Source organism: Erpetoichthys calabaricus, chromosome 2, assembly GCF_900747795.2.
Source record: "Erpetoichthys calabaricus chromosome 2, fErpCal1.3, whole genome shotgun sequence".
In the NCBI taxonomy this organism is placed as follows: Eukaryota; Metazoa; Chordata; class Cladistia; order Polypteriformes; family Polypteridae; genus Erpetoichthys; species Erpetoichthys calabaricus.
The window spans coordinates 245,409,114-245,425,733 of record NC_041395.2 but is presented as its reverse complement, the minus strand read 5'-3'; the positions used below and the strand labels follow the sequence as shown (position 1 = coordinate 245,425,733).

General features: G+C 35.2%; 1 protein-coding gene across 1 annotated transcript in view; it reads right to left on the bottom strand.

The window, feature by feature from the left end:
• Positions 1 to 311: 311 nt before the first annotated feature.
• Positions 312 to 16,620, bottom strand: part of ppp2r2d (protein phosphatase 2, regulatory subunit B, delta) — a 63,646-nt gene continuing 47,337 nt past the window's right edge. Inside the window, exons 5-10 of the mRNA XM_028795319.2 lie at positions 14,018 to 14,130; positions 13,746 to 13,923; positions 10,417 to 10,581; positions 5,455 to 5,624; positions 3,686 to 3,777; positions 312 to 2,619 (exon numbers count right to left, since the gene is read on the bottom strand). Coding sequence (XP_028651152.1) covers positions 2,340 to 2,619; positions 3,686 to 3,777; positions 5,455 to 5,624; positions 10,417 to 10,581; positions 13,746 to 13,923; positions 14,018 to 14,130 — 998 coding nt within the window. The 3' untranslated portion in view covers positions 312 to 2,339. The remainder of the gene's footprint in view (positions 2,620 to 3,685; positions 3,778 to 5,454; positions 5,625 to 10,416; positions 10,582 to 13,745; positions 13,924 to 14,017; positions 14,131 to 16,620) is intronic.

Below are 16,620 nucleotides of genomic sequence, written 5' to 3'. Positions count from 1 at the left end.
CTTCCCAAACAATGTGCAACAGTTGCAGGTATTTTACAAGGAAAAGTGAACAAATATGAACCTGCCAAGTGTGAAACCTATTAAATGGCTGAAGGGGCGAGTATTTTTCTAAGCTGGATTTTAAAAAATTGAATAATAAAAGTGAATACTGCCCATCAGAATGTTTTATTAACTGAAGGGAAAAAATCTAATTTGAATGGTACCAGTTTGCTGGGGTAGAGTGAAACAGAGTATGGACTAGCAAAAATTTGCACTGTGTGAAAAGTGTTTTTTAAAGGCATTTATTAACAAATCAAGAGAGAGACACAAACTAACCAAAGAGCTTTAATTTAAATTTAATAACTACCGTTTGAACATACTGGTAAAAACTCAACACAAATAGTATTAATTTCAACTTTATATATTATGATCTTTTTAGATCACTAATTTGAATAAAAATTTGGCAGAACACCCATAACTGGCCTGTAAGTGAAGTTCATAATGTTAAATTTTACATATATGCAAATGGACCCTAAGATAATGCTTATGGTAACGGCACAGAATGCAAACCAATTAACAATATGTCAAAATATGTGTACCCAGCTTTAACAACTACTTTCACAGCATTGTATTAGCTTTTAGGCCATTTAAGCATTGCACCTCCCACCCCCATTCAACTTTCTCATATATTACCTCCATGTAACATTAAAATGTAGCATAAAAAACAAAATTTGTATCAAAATTATAAAACTCTTCCAGCAGATATACATGGACATACTAGTAAAATAAACTGCTCTTTTTCAGGTAAACACAATTAAAATTTATTTAACTTTGGTCAAAATAATCAAAACATTTGTATACAATCCCATAATATTAGCAACATTATTTAGCAGGAAACAAGGTCAACATCAATATTTGACCTTTGTTTCCCAAATATATACCTGAAAAATGTGTCACATTCAATATACATCGTTTTCTTAAACTTTTAAAATTTTACCAATTGCCAAGCACAACATTAACCAAAGTGACACACCATCTGAACTCATTAAAGGGAAAATTATAATTAGCTATTAACTGTAAATCACCTGCCTTTATTTTGGTACTTTAATAAATTAATAAGTAATCCCATTGATAAAGTACTCAACATTTTTCTTCAAATTCAAAATTAAGGGGTTAAGATAATCATTGCTTGTTGTATAAACAAAAATTGTGACTTGTACAATTTATCAGCACCTATCATAAGCAACTTAATGTTCAATGGATGGGGAGTGAAAATATAAAAATTAATGCACAAAAGGTATGATACCCGTGACACATTTAAATGACAGAGTAAACCGTAAAAGTAAATAGTATAAATACATATTACTGTGTTAGTTTAAAAAAAAAAAAATGTAGTGCAGGCTTTAAGGTTGCAGATTCCCTTTTTGTGAACACCTATTGCTTAAAGCTCAACCACCACCGACCTACAGTATAACAGAAAGGAGCAAATATAAATGCTGACTGCATACTGTCAGCTGGTTTGAAATGATGCTACCATTGCATCACATACTTCAAAAGAACATTACTTTTTAAGGTTGCATAAACTGAAACTGCTGGGTAACATTACTGTTTTAAGCATTTGTTCCTCCATTGTTATTTGCATCCACATGCATGCAAAAAACTGAACAGAAAACAAGAAATGTATTTTTTAATTTAAAAACACCTCTTTATCTGTTATTTTTTATTAAGTGTTTGACACCAGAAGGTGTGGACTTTAAATACAGTCAGTGAATAAATGTAATTATACAAGAAATGTAACCTTTATCACATCCAATCCCAAAGCAATCCCCACCCCGCAAAACAAAAATATGTATCACTGACCAAACTTCAGACGTGATCAAGTGCTTAAAGGATAAAACACAGTCCATTTAACTGAGGCTAGCAGAGGAATGTTAATATGTATTCATGTTTTAGAAAGGCCGGAAAAGTAACATGTTTACTGGGTTTTCCATAATTTGGTCTTGAAAAAAGGAAAAAGAAAAAATGCTCAGACTTGAATAAATACACATTTTTATTTTGTTTTGACATCTGTGGTACTGAAAATGTCCATTAGTTCTGGTGGTTCTCTCTGGTTTGGAGAATGTGTACTTATGTCATCAGCCTTCCATCATACCCCCTCCCCCTAACCCACCCCAAAAAAAAAAAAATAAAAATAAAAAAAACCCCACAACTGACGCAAAGAAACAAGCCAGCTTTTCTGTTTCCTAAAGGAGATGGGTGTGTTGTGTTCCCTTGGACGACAATGTGGCCTTTTTCTTTAACAGAAAAACAACTAGGCTTAACTATGTAAGAACATAACCTTGCCATCAAATGAGCCAATTTTAATTAATTTTGTCCTGAAATATATACAGATTGTTGGTGGCTGCTACAGCAATGATGTTTTCTTTAGGGTGCCAGGCTGTATGCAGTATCTTCTTATTGAAGTCCAGACTATCAACACTTATCTCATCTTTCTTCCTCTTGCCACCAGTACAAACCTTTCTGGGCTTTAAGATGGCACGAGGTTTGCTGCTTTCTCTTGATGCTTCAAGTGTAATATCTCTCCTAGTGTTTCTGTCAAACATCCTGAAGAAATTATTGTAGGATCCAGTCATAATAGCACTAAAGAAAGTTAAATAGGGACAGAAAGTGAGATTTTAAACATAGTATTTTTAAATAATTATACTTTATATGCTATTACAGTACAGTAGAACCTCAACTTACTTGAAGCCAACTTTTCACCAAATGGCAAAAGTACGTAAGAATAAAATGGAAGGGAAAGAGAGCCGAAAATAGCACTGCAACAAGGTGTTTTAGGTATTTTCAATTTTCAAGGGGAGCCTCTCATCATGTTGATCTTTCTAAGTCACTATGGCATTAGTGTCTCTATTTGTCTTGAGGCTTTCGAGAGGCAATGCAAGAAAGAAGGAAACATCTACCTGGAACTGTTGTCATCTCTTAGTAACACCCAGTACAAAAAGAATCCTACACACTGTCGTTATGATTCACTCACAGTGGTGTGCAACTGCAGGAGAATGTTCTGCAGCACTCTCATTCACTCACACACACCACAGCACATGGGGACAGAAGAAAAAGTCAGATGCGCTCTACAGAAAGCTCATTAAATACCATCCACAGCAGGAGGAAGTGGAGGTGGAGAAAGGAGACATGCTCCTTTGCATACTCTCATATTGTCTCGGTCAACCTGGCCTGCGGTGGTGTGAAAACTAGGTAGTCAAGAGTCCACTGTATTCTTATCATCACTCTTTCACACCACTCTGCAAATTGGCAATAGAAGACAAGGTGCAGCGATCTCATGCCTTCACCTGTCTCATCCAAAGTAGTGCTCTGCTTTACTCACCACATTTATTTTCACATATCTTGATGTGAACTGCCTGTCTTTTTTTTTTTTATAAAACAATGCTCTCTGTTCTAGCCAGGTTGTACTGAACTGAAACAAGATGTCGCGTCTGATTTGGTAAATATATAATCCACTTATAAATTTGTACAGGGTAAACGATGCTTGCAGTTATTTTGGGGGCAATGGAATGGGTTATCTATGAGCATTTCATGATATGTGAATTTCCAAAATACATGATGCTTGGGAACATTCACATGAGATGAGATTCTACTGTATATTAAACTTTATAACACACAAGCTAACAGGCTATAAAGGAGAATTTCTTACTTATCAGAACCATTCCAGCAACATTCAAATTTGTCAAAAATGCAGTCATTTTCATACAAGGAACACAGTTTACTGCGAAGATATTCATGGACCTAGAGCAAAAAGAATAAAATGAGTTACAGTTCTTATTATAGTGTGGAAATGGCGGACTTTAAAATAAGATCTAGTACAAACAATACACACAAAAATTACACAATCATGTTAATGAATAATTTCATTAAGTCATTAAATATGTAAAATTAAACGTAAAAAAGTCTAAGTGAACAAATATAAAATTAAGGTCATATGTATTTTTGTATGTAGACAAAAATAGCATTTCCAAAATGGTTATTCAAATTTCATTTCCCCCAGTAAAAGATTTAAAACATAAGTTGAATGCGCTTTCTAAGCAAAAAGGTCAATTTCAAATACACCATGTCTATATACTCAACTTTAAAGAGCACACTATACTAAAAAATAGCAATGAAGTTCCTACATCCAACTCATTCCATCTGACATATCCAAATGGCATATACAGATCAGTATATCTTTTCAAACCACCATTTTCCTTCACCTTGCTAACTTCAGATATGTAACTTTTAAGATGTTCAGGCATTTTTTTCAAATATTTTTTCAAACACATTGATATGGAATAGTTAAGATCATATCCAGAAGAAATAACTGGAGTAAGTGTACAAGTGAGTGGGAATATATTGAAGTATATACACACTTTATGTGAGGGTTGGGCATAAAATGCAAAAGTTCACCCTGGCTGTATATGTGGTTGGGGAGTGTGAGGCTGGGAGTAGTTTATTGAAAAAATAATGGAAATTGTAATTTCTGCTAAGTTAATCTGAAACCAAAGTAATAAAGTATATACATAACAAACAATATAGTCCTGTAAAACAAGATAAAATGAAAACAAAAGATAAAAAAAAAAAAAATCAAGCACTTTGGCAAAACCAAAAACAATTATTCCTAGGTGAATATTGTTATATGTGAGGGAATAGACAATAACAAACAGCTGTTGATGACATCAATGAATTAGGGTGTTTCTATGCAGAAGGTTACACTCATAAATAATCTTAACTGAAGTATGCTACCAATTGGACTAATTAACGGAATGACCTTAACACTCCCAATCATTAAACTATACCATATCCTTTGATGTGAAACGTGGATCACTGGAAGGAACAGAAGGGGTAGTATAAGTTCATGTTTCTGTATAAGTGACAGTTTGAAATATTCATTTTGGTTACTACTTGTGCTTTGATCAGGAATGTTTTTTGACTTTACAGTTTACAATTAGGGGAAGATGACTTAAAAGTTCAACACCAAACAATCCAGCTACTAATCTTTCTATCATTAACTCTTCCAATAATGTTAATTCTTCCTTTTAGTCAAAATGTTAGCCATTGATAATGGCAGTCTTTTTCTTCCCTCTCTCTAATTCATTCAGTCCATATCACCATGTGGTCTGTTAATAAAGCATTTATTTCAAACTATGTTTAAAAAACACTGAATTCTCAGTTAAATCGGGCACATTAAACAATAAAAGAGGCTTATGTCAATTGGTATTTATCACTTACTGGATTCATAAAAGATTATGATTAGAAATTAGGTGGTGTTAAAAACTAAAGGAATAAAAAGACATCTATAAAGACAAAACTGTAAATAATGTTGATATTCCTGATAAATGTAGAAATCTATCTCCATTATGTAGACTGAGAATTTAATTGAAATGCATAAAACACAGTGACTTAAGTTTACATAACAAATAATAAGCGCACCTGGTATGTTTCGACTGGTCTGCTTTCCATATTCAAATCCCACACCTTTACTGAGAGATAGTCTCTTGTCATCATGTATCTACCACTGTGACTGAACTTAACATCTGATATTGATGAGATGATTTCCGAAAAGAATGACCTACTGCTTGGATCTTCAGGTTCCTCAAAAACTTTAATTCCAGGATTGTAGAAGAAAAATATCGAAAATTAAAAAACAGTTTCAACAATTGCACTAATATTCACACACAAATGCATAGATACATACAGTACATAAACACATTATATTTATATATATATATATATATATATACACACACACACACACACACACACACCCCCACCCAGGGTGAGCCAAAAACGTTTACTGTACAAAAACGGTACAAGATAAAAATAAATTTCATTATGACACAAGAAAGGGTATACAAAATAGATTTTTTCACTGTCTTTTAAAAATGGTGTCTTCAACGTGGTGGCTATCATTAGCGATAGACTCTTCAAGATGATTTCCGAAAGCTCACATGACTCGTTTGCCCATTTCAAGGGGAATAGCGGCGATTTCGTGGCAAATAGCGTTCATGAGGGCTTCAAGGTTTTGCGGTTCAGTGTGTGTATACCTTCGATTAGAGATAGCCCCACAGGAAGAAATCACATGTAGCGAGATTGGGCGAATGTGAAGGCCACCCAATATTGCCGTGCAGGGAGAGCAGCTTCTCCAGAAATATTTCCCACAAAACTTGCATGGATCTCTGCACCATATGAGCTGTTGCACATGACGATGGCATCTGTAACGGTTTGCAAAATGTTCACGCACAACTCTCTATGGCTCTCCCAGTAAATTCCTGCACTACCATCATTTTGTATGGATGGAAATTAAGGTCCTTATGCAAAATCCTCCTCAAAGGCGTGTTGGAAATGCCTAAGACAGAAGCATGTTTGCGCACTGAATGTCTAGGATACTGCAAAATTGATGCCCTTACAGCTTGGAGATTTTCAGGCGTTTGTACAGTCCAAGGACGGCCTATAGATTTTCTGTTCAATGTTGTACCCATCTGTCTAAATGTAACCACCCACTGAAGCATTGTTTTCTGATTTGGGACATCACCAATAAGAGAAATGCTGAAGTGCATTCAAAAGGCACGTTGTGTAATGATGATGGATTTGTTGTTTTTTAACGCTTTGACAGCGAAAGCATGGTGCGCACCGGACCAAGGCATGTTGCCGACTGAAAACTACAAGGGATCGCCTATCAATGGACCCCCCACCCCAACCTTGCACAATGACCTTGAGAAATTGTCAATCAGTGATCCATTTCTTATATCTATTTTGTGTGTACACATTACTGATATTGTGTTGTTGACACAGCATTGTAATCTTGTTCGTTTTGAAAAGCTCCCTCCGATACTGGATATTGTTAATCATATATTATACATAGTGTTTTTGTACATATCCTGGACTACACATTACACATCGATTTTCTTTACCTACTATATCTTCAAAATGCACAAACCCCACTTGATCAAAATCATTGGCAAGACATATGTTAATGTTATTACTAAAAGATAATACTGATTTCTTTGTTTAACCTATGTTTGAGTTAACAGAAATTTAAGAAAAAGAAGAAAATAACCTAAAAGTAGTGAAAACATACTCATTTAATAAATCAACAAAAAGTTAAAAAAAGGAACATGTACCCGGTGTTTGTAGTAATTGCTTAGTAAAATTTTTAATCTCATGTTTTTATTGGCTCCAACAGGGAACAACATGGAAAAAAAGAGTAAGCAATATCAAAAAGTCCACAGGGGAAAAAAAAAATATCAAATTTTACTTGTGTCACATAAACCGTATCACACATATCCAGTCCTATGCTCAACATGTCCTAAATACATATACTGTATTTTTTGCTCAATATTATAATATTGTATATTAAATTAGGCACGTTTTCAAAAATTATTTTGTGAATGACTAAGTGAGAATGATCTTTTGAACTCAAGGCCTGCATTTCTCAAATAAATTGATTTTTTTCATGGATGCTTTGGCATTGTTTGCAGTTTTAGTTTTGTGATCAATTTTTTTTCATTAAAGCCAAAATAAAAAACAGAAGATGCTGTATAACAATAAACAATCATGAAAAAGAACAGACCCACAGTATCCCAACACTGAGCTAAGGGAAGTAAATAGTTTGGGATAAACAAGTCACAAAAGGAGAAGTGCCTTGAGCATGGGAAAGGCGCTATATAAATAAAATGTATTATTATTTATTATTAAGACAGATAAAAGGAACAAAATCAAATCATAGTAAGAAAGTGAAAAACATCAGATAGCATAAGAGTCCGGGAGCTGCAGGAAATCAGAATTTACACAATTGAGCAGCAGTAGTCCATATTTCAAATGAATTGCCCAAGGCATCATTAATCCATGATGCAGATAACTCAAGATGGATTAAATTGTAAGACTGCCAACTGACCACAGTAGCACACTCCGGTTCCATCTATTGGGAGGCAGGAATTAATTAGGCTGCCAGACTAGCAAGGGACAAAATTGTGCATTGAGAGGGTTTAAGAAAAAGCATAGCAAGATCTAAAAGTAGGAATATTTAAGGAGATTGATCAGATGGAGCTTTTTGGGAGTAGGATATAATCTATGCAAGATACTGAATTGGGTATGTTGATAGCTGGGATTTCTGGTGCAATGTCTGTCACTGGAGAATATGGTCTCCCATGAAAGGGTGGAATAGAAAGGGTAGCGTTTCCTGGACAAAAGAGAAAAAGGGAAAGGTTTTAATGAAGCTCAACAAAAAAAAATGAGGGTAGAAACAGTTTTTTCAAGGGAGAGCATGAACAAGATAGAGAGTACAGTGAGCATGCTGCTGGATGTGCAGTTAAAGAAACTCCACAAGTTGTAAACACTGATCAAAGTTATTGGTAGAAAAAGAAAGTTGAACTAGTAAAATTAAACAAATGGAATGTCATGTGTCAAGAACTCTCAAACAATTCCTCCAGCACACTGACCCCAGTACCTTGTCAAGAACGAAAGGCACAGGGTCAGCCATCTAAAGAGAGGGCAGGGTTGTGAAATATGGGACTGAGAGTATGCCATCTTTCAGAGGACGCAAGTAACTTTTCAACACAATGTCAGGTGATGTCATGGGTTCCAGGGAAAGCCTGGAGACTTTATTCATTAGGAAGATGAACAGAACACTCTGAAGAGAAAATGGAGAATCAAGGGAAGATTATATAGGGAGTCATGGAGAAGGGTGAGGAAGAGGACATACCTATTATTAAATAGGGTGGAGGGTGAAAGTCCAATGGAATAAATTCCTGATCAGGCAGCGATGCACCAGGTTTTAATCTGTCTTTGACCAAAGCTGAATGCTTGAGGCTTGGTCTAGTCTCTTGCCATTTCACAAAAACCATGAAATCAGTGACCTGACTTCAGCCCAATATTTAGATATTTATTGGTAGGGGGAAGTGACAGCACAGAATTACTGAAATTAAAACAAGGTACACTATTCATTTTGATAAAGGCAAGATGACAAAGAAAACAAGATTAAAAAAAAATTAAAAAACAGTTTTTAACAAAGTCTTATCTGTAAATAAATATTCAATGATAGTTGTTATAGGAAATATCGACTCCTAAAAATCTAAGACTATTAGGATGAAGGAAGGAATGTTGAACCGGCAACACAACGTTAAATTTGGGGGGGGAGGCTGTGTCAGTCCAACTTAATTACACAGGGAATATCGGAAGGGGTATTACTTGAACAGAGGAGGACATGATGAGCGTTTTAAGATATATTACATAACTTGGGTTTGAAATTGAGATGGGTGTTTAGAAGCAGCTGGGAATTAGACAGAAATTGCAAAAAGTTCGGGAGATAAATTAAGGAATGGTTAGTACAGCAGCCCTGCCTAGCTCCTCTACTAAAGGGGACGATACATGATGTGTTAAAATTAGACAGGACGACGGCGGAGGAAGAACAAATAAGTTTTAACTACATTTTCAAAACACATACTGAACACCATTCCATCTATGACTTGCCATAAGAATTGCCAATTCATGCATAAGAAAGCCTTCTCAGCAACAAGGGAAAGAGCAGCAGCAGGGCTCTTGGGGGGGGGGGGGGGGAGTTTGGGAAATTTAGGAACTACTTGGGCAAGAAAAGATACCCGAGTGTTGTTCTTTGTACTCTCTTTAAGGCCAACAATTTTTAGATTGACTCCTTGAGCCCAGTTCTCTTAATTGATAAGTTTAATTTTCAAGTCTGCAACTTTTTATTTCTTTTAAAAACAAAGAGTATTCATTTCTGAGTCAAGAGGGGATACAGTGGGTTGTAGAGGTCCTATGTATACAGCTGTTCAGTTTTGCCTTCTCTTCAATAGCCTTTAGCGTGGCACATATATAAGTTTGTCTTCTCATAGTAATTAACGTTGTAGTATGTTTGAGAAGCAGATTTTTTTTTTCAAGGCCCAGCAGGTGTCAATGTTATCACTGGATTCCAATGATGGATGCTGCTGCTTCTTGGCAAGTTAAAAGCTGCTGAATGGTATCTCTGATGTGAACATAACGTTTACTTTCATTGACAGTAAGTAGCCTTTGCATGTTACCCATTAAATATTACAAACAGGATGGGGCAAAGTCAAATAGTTTTTGTTTGGTGAGGCGGGATGTGGATGTGGATTCCTGCCATCCATCACAGTAAAGCACAATGTGACTTCCCAAGTTTTGACATTTGTTCAGCATTAGTAACATTGAAGTCTGTTATGTCAGGCACTTTATCTCTGTTCTCGATAAAAAATTCTTCTCAGCTCTTACTACAAACACAGGGAAATTAATAAATATAAAGTTAGCATTTTTAGGCGGAGTATTCCTTTAAGCAACTGTAAACAACTTTCTTCTAAAGCAGAGCTTAAATAATATAGTACTATAGAAACAAAAACTACTTGAAGAGCAAGGAACACTTACATTTTGAATGCCTGTCACAGAGGGCAGATGCACGCATGTCACAAAGACGTATAGTTCCTTTGCTACTGCTATAGACAAAAACATTGCATTGATTTGGATGACACTCTGCTGCTGTAATGACTTCTGTTAATTCTTCCATATTGGCAGGTTTAATGTCTACAATATCTAAGTATTTACTGTAAAGGATTCAAACTGCATACTTCAAACATTTTCAAAATACATTTTTCAATTATACTTAAAAAAATGAATTGGTCATAAATCAAGTCTTGCACAAGGTTTTTCATGGTGTGTGTTTTACACATATGTTTAAAGTATACCAACAAGAATATCAGTCTGTAACTGAGGTAGAAAAAAATATATTTAAAAATGCATATACACTTTATATGTATCACAGACATCATTTTTATCGTTATCTTCAAAACACAATTAATGGTCAATTTCCAAGTTTAACCAGATGCTCCCCAAATGCTTTATTCCACTCTCCACAGATGTAAGCATCCTCAGGAGTGAGAAACCCAATATTTTTAAATCATGCAACTTCCTCACCAACCAGATTACAAATGCATAATGCTCTACTTTCTCTTCATTAGATGTTTCACCTGCATCTGCTTGACAAAGACTGCATCTGTTGTTCCCTTCCCAGGCATGAAACCAAGCTGAATTTTGCTAACGTTCACCTAATTGCTAATTCTTTCCTCTAGCACTCTCTCAACTCAACTTTCCTTATTTTCTCCAACTGCTAAATCACTTGATATGTCCCACCATCCAGTGGAATGCCTTTCCTTTGTATACTGGAATGAGTACACTTCTTTTGCAGCTTTCAGGACTGCACCCGTCCCACAATCATATTGAAGCAACAATTGATGTTTTACCTATCTTCATGTTTTAAAAGCTTACAGCCTGGTCCAATTTTCACACAATAAACACCATTATCCTATTTTTTTATCCTCATTATGAAACATCTCCATATACTTCTTTCAGGTATCTTTAATTCCATTACCATCAACAACAATGTTCCCTTCTGCATTTTTCAACAATTAACTCCTTACTTTCTTTACCATCAAAAAGATCTCATATGTCTAAGTGATGTTATGATACATAACCTTCTCCATCGGTCTCCTTCATGCTTTTAGTTTAATTTTGCTCACCAACAAATAGTCTACTATTTATTCTATGCTAACAGATTCACATATCACAAATATTGCATCCTCCATTAACAGGGTATTACATACAACTGCAAGCCCAATTCCAAAACAGTGGGACGCTGTGTGAAATGTAAATAAAAACAGAATGTAATGATTAGCAAATCTCATAAACACATATTTTATTTTATTCAGAATAGAACATAGAAAGCCTATCAAATGTTTAAACTGAGAAAATGTACTATTTTAAGAAAAGAATAAGGTAATTTTGAATTTGATGGCAGCAACACATCTCAAAAAAGTTGGGAAAGGGCCATGTTTACCACTGTGTAGCATTCCCTCTCCTTTTAACAAAAGTCTTAAAACACATGGGAACGGAGGAGACCAGTTGCTGTATTTTGAGAGAGGAATGCTGTTCATTTCCTGTCTGATATAATATTCTATCTGCTCAACAGTCCTGGGGCTTCTTTGTCATAATTTTCATTTCATGATGCGCCAAATGTTTTCAATTGGTGAAAGGTCTGAACTGCAGGCAGGCCAGTTCAGCACCTGAACTCTAATACTACGAAGCCTTGCTGCTGTAATACATGCAGTATGTGGTTTATCATTGTCTTGGTGAAATATGCAAGGCCTTCTCTGAAAAAAATATCTGGATGGAAGCATATGTTCCTTTAAAACCTGTATATACCTTTCATCATTGTTGGTGCCAACATAGGCGCTAATGCACCCCCATACCATTAGAGATGGCTTAGAGAGGCAGGGTTTTGAAAAGAGTGCAGATAACAAGCAGGATGGTCCCTCTCATCTTTAGTTCAGAGAACGTGGCATCCATGTTTTTCAAAAAGAATTTCAAATTTTGATTTGTTTCGACCACAGAACTGTTTTCCACTTTGCCTCAGTCCAAACTCCATCTTTGCATTATAGAGCTTTAACCTTCTTTTGTGGATGACATGGAAACTGTGTTCACAGACAATGATTTCTGAAAGTGTTCTTGAGCCCATGCAGTGATTTCCATGATAGAAACATGCCTGTTTCTAATGCAGTGCCGCCTAGAGGCCCGAAGATCATGGACGTCTGATATTGTTTTTCAACCTTGTCCCTTGCGCACAGAGACTTCTCCAGATTCTCGGAATCTTTTGATGATATTGTTTACTTTAGATTCAAAGTCTTCGCAATTTTACATTCAGGAATATTATTCTAAAATTGTTCCACAACTTTTTATACCCAATCACGTTACTGACCTGTTGCCAATGAACCTAATCAGCTGTTGCTTTTTAGTATCACTTTTCCAGCCTTTTTTTGCCCTCATCCCAACTTTTTTGAGATGTGTTGCCGCCATCAAATTCAAAATGAGCTAATATTTTTCATGAAATAGTAAAATGTCTCACTTTCAACATCTGATATGTTTTATATGTTCTATTGTGAATAAAATATGGGTTTATGAGATTTACAAATTATTGCATTCTGTTTTTATTTTATTTACATTTTGCACAGAGTCCCAGCTTTTTTGGAAATGGGCTCTATTTTTATTGGATGATGAAACCCCAGAATCATCTAACCTTCAACATTTCTGATACTGAGGCAAAAGGTACAAGCTAAAACAAGGTCATTTAAATCCCCCCCTCCATTACAATCGGCTTTCCCCGAGGCACCCCAAATATCACCTCCATCACTTCTGCCAAGTTGTGGGGCATCTACAACACACTCATTGATCCCCTTTGCCTCCATCATTTTTTAACTATTTTTTCAGAAAAACGTGCACTACATCTAGCTCTGCCATTCATTTTGAAACAAGGTTCACTCAGGATTGTTCTGATGGCAAAGCAAGCAGGGTAGACCTGAACTACTTTGCACACAGCAGATTTTGCCTCATCAATCTGTCCCATATCTGCCCTGTGACCTTCTACTAATGAATTCAAAACCAGATATTTTAAAATGCAGAAATAAACAAATGTAAAAGATTTCATTTCCAGGCATAAACTACCTCCTGATCAACACATTACACTTAAATCTGTAACCACTACAGTTCAATGGGTCTGAGTTTACTTGTTCTTGAAACACACACCGCAAAAAGAAAATCTCATTATTATACTGTATTAAGGAAGCCACATTTTATTATGAATTCTCTACGGAACAAAAATTGTCACTGAAAACTGAAAATTATATTTAAAATACAAAAAAGGATACTAAAGCTTCTATCTGTGATTTCTAAATGCCACAAGTTTATTCTTAGGTCATCTGCTGAAAGGTATGTTTCATGATCACTATTTACTGAGATTGAGTTGATGTGATACGTATGTGCATTGGCAAATATTCTTCTAGGACTTGCCTCTACCATTAAATCCATTGGCTTCAAAACAGGCACCTGCAATAAAAAAAACAAATACCAATTGGGGAAAAAATAGGCAACGAATTACTCTTATATTAATAATATCAGAGGAATGTGAAGGAAAACATACCCTCAATGATGTAATTCTAAAGGGATCTCTAAGTCTTCCATTTTCATCTTTAAGATTATATCCTTCTGCTCTTTTGTCTCGTTCACTTATTTTCCACAATTTAATAGTTTTATCTGTTAAAAAAATTACATAATTTTTCAAATTTACAGTAATAATGGGTGTAACTGCTGCTTAGAAGTTAAGATTCATATAAATTACACAATTTGGCTAATTACAATGAAATGCAAACATTGCTTTTAATATATGATATGTAAAGCATGTCACTCAATCTTTGTACAAATAATTATATGCCACATGTTTCAGTTTACTGTATCATGTGGCAAGAATGAAACAGACACTGCTTTTAACAATTTTATTAAATACTGTATTAAGAAAATAACAGTGCCTCTTGTCAAGTTCTAAAAAAATAAGTAAAAACTAGAGAAAGAAGAGCACTTTTGGCTGTATTGTTAATAAGCACCACAACAGCAAATTAATTTGAAGTTGCCATTTATTAGTAAAGTTATAAAAAAAAATATAAAACATTGTTTTTGAAAGCACTTTAAGAATTATGAATAGCATGGTGAAGCAGCAGGCAGCCCTGCCAACTCATGAATCCAGCATCATGGGTTTGAATCTTAAACCGGATTGTTGAATACAGGGATACTACGCAGACAAGTGCTTTTCTCTCCCACATCCCCAAAGCAGCCATGGGTAGATTAACTTGCAATTCCAAAATGAACCTATGAAAGTGTTACTATTAGTGCAAGTTGCACCTTAACCAAACCTATTTCCTGTTTAGTGGCCACTGATGCTTCTATAGAATCCAAGCCCTTTGTGCCCTTAAATTGGATTAGGCAGGTTTGAGAAGGATACACATTAGGATTTTTTTTTTTAATTATTATTTTGTACAGGTATTGTGAAAGCAGACATTTGCATTGGACTGTTGTAATAGTTAATGATACTCTTCACACATAAGATAACTAGATTCAGTTTCAGGTTCAGTTGCATCTTACATTCACCGTTTTAGCCTCAATATTCCAGAAAGGGTGTCGCAATTAACATCTACCATGAAACAATTTAATTAGAGTTACCCATTTGACTGTTTACAGTCACCAAAACAAATACTACACCATAATTAATTGAGAAAACATTAAATTAGTGCAACTATTAACTATACTGAAAATCAATCCATCTGAGGTTATTATGATTGATCAATTAAGCTTGATTTTAAAAAAATGCAAGAAGTTTCTAAAATTACGCACATAACAGAAATTTAAACAATGCTCTCCTTCATAACAATAATTGTGCTCTAAAATTACATTTGCCAAAAAAAAGGTACAGCAACAAGTCTTGCTACTCAGTTTACAGTCAAGATTTAACACTTTCAAGGTTGTTGATAATATCAAGGGGTGAAAAACTGAAACCACGGTTAAGCAATAACAAAATCTGCTCTAAGAATATAGTTTTACTTTATCCATGAGATGAACAGAGTTTTGCCTATTTCATGCCTGTATTTCTTTACAGTACAAAATCAAATGCTAGCCACCATCATCATCATCATCAAGAGTTACTTTGAAAATGAAGAGACCAGCAAAATTCTAAACTGTCTGATAAAGATTTTGAGCTGCCAGAAGAAACTGAAATTGAGTGTGCTGCTGTACTACTGCCCAGGTGTGCGAGAGGGATCACCATTACTCTGACTGGCTTTCTATTCTGTACATCACAGTCGTGCTACCATGCCAAGTGAGCTAATTTTTGCAGGTCTTGCAAAAATTATGTAAAAGGCTTGAATTTCATGTGTGACAGTGAGGAGGAACAAACAATTGTAGGGGTGAGGGGATAATTAACAATTTGCATTATCTATTTAAAAAAAGCTTTAAAGCAAGAAAATCCGCTGAAAACTGCATGTTAATGGTCTTTATCTCATAGAAACAAACATATCTTACTCCAACATTTTTAAATGCATATTTGTAGTACTAGAGTGTAGTACCATGTTAACAATTAAGGACGTAATGAGAAGTCAAGCAAAATTTCACCTTTTATTGGCCAGCTAAAAATATTACAATGTGCAAGCTTTCAAGGCAACTCAGGCCCCTTCTTTATCTTGTCTGAAGAAGATCCCAAGTTGCCTGGAAAGCTTGCATATTGTAATCTTTTTAGTCAGCCAATAAAAGGTGTCATTTTGCTTAACTTAACTAATTTAAACAATAGGCATTGTTTACGCAAAGTTATTTATACATGAGTGCTTACTTATTTCACATGTACTATAATTTTAATATTTCTATGAAGCAATAATCTGTGCAGTATATAAGAAAAGCAAAGCAATATCTCTGAAAACTAAAATGCTGAATGCATATCCTAAAGAGGGTAGGAGCTCAAGAAAAAAGATGCCGCATCGCAAAATCACTAGGGTTACCACCTAGCCATGAAAGAAACTCAGTGTTGAAGAAGGGTGCAGATAGACAGAACTTAGGGAAGCAGCCTCAGTGTTACAATCCTTCCAAATCCATTAACAGCTGTGTTTGGTGTACTTCCAGATAATCTTAAAGTGGAGAAGGACACACAAACTGTAATTGTTTTTACTACACTATTGGCACATAGACTTATCTTGCTCAACTGGA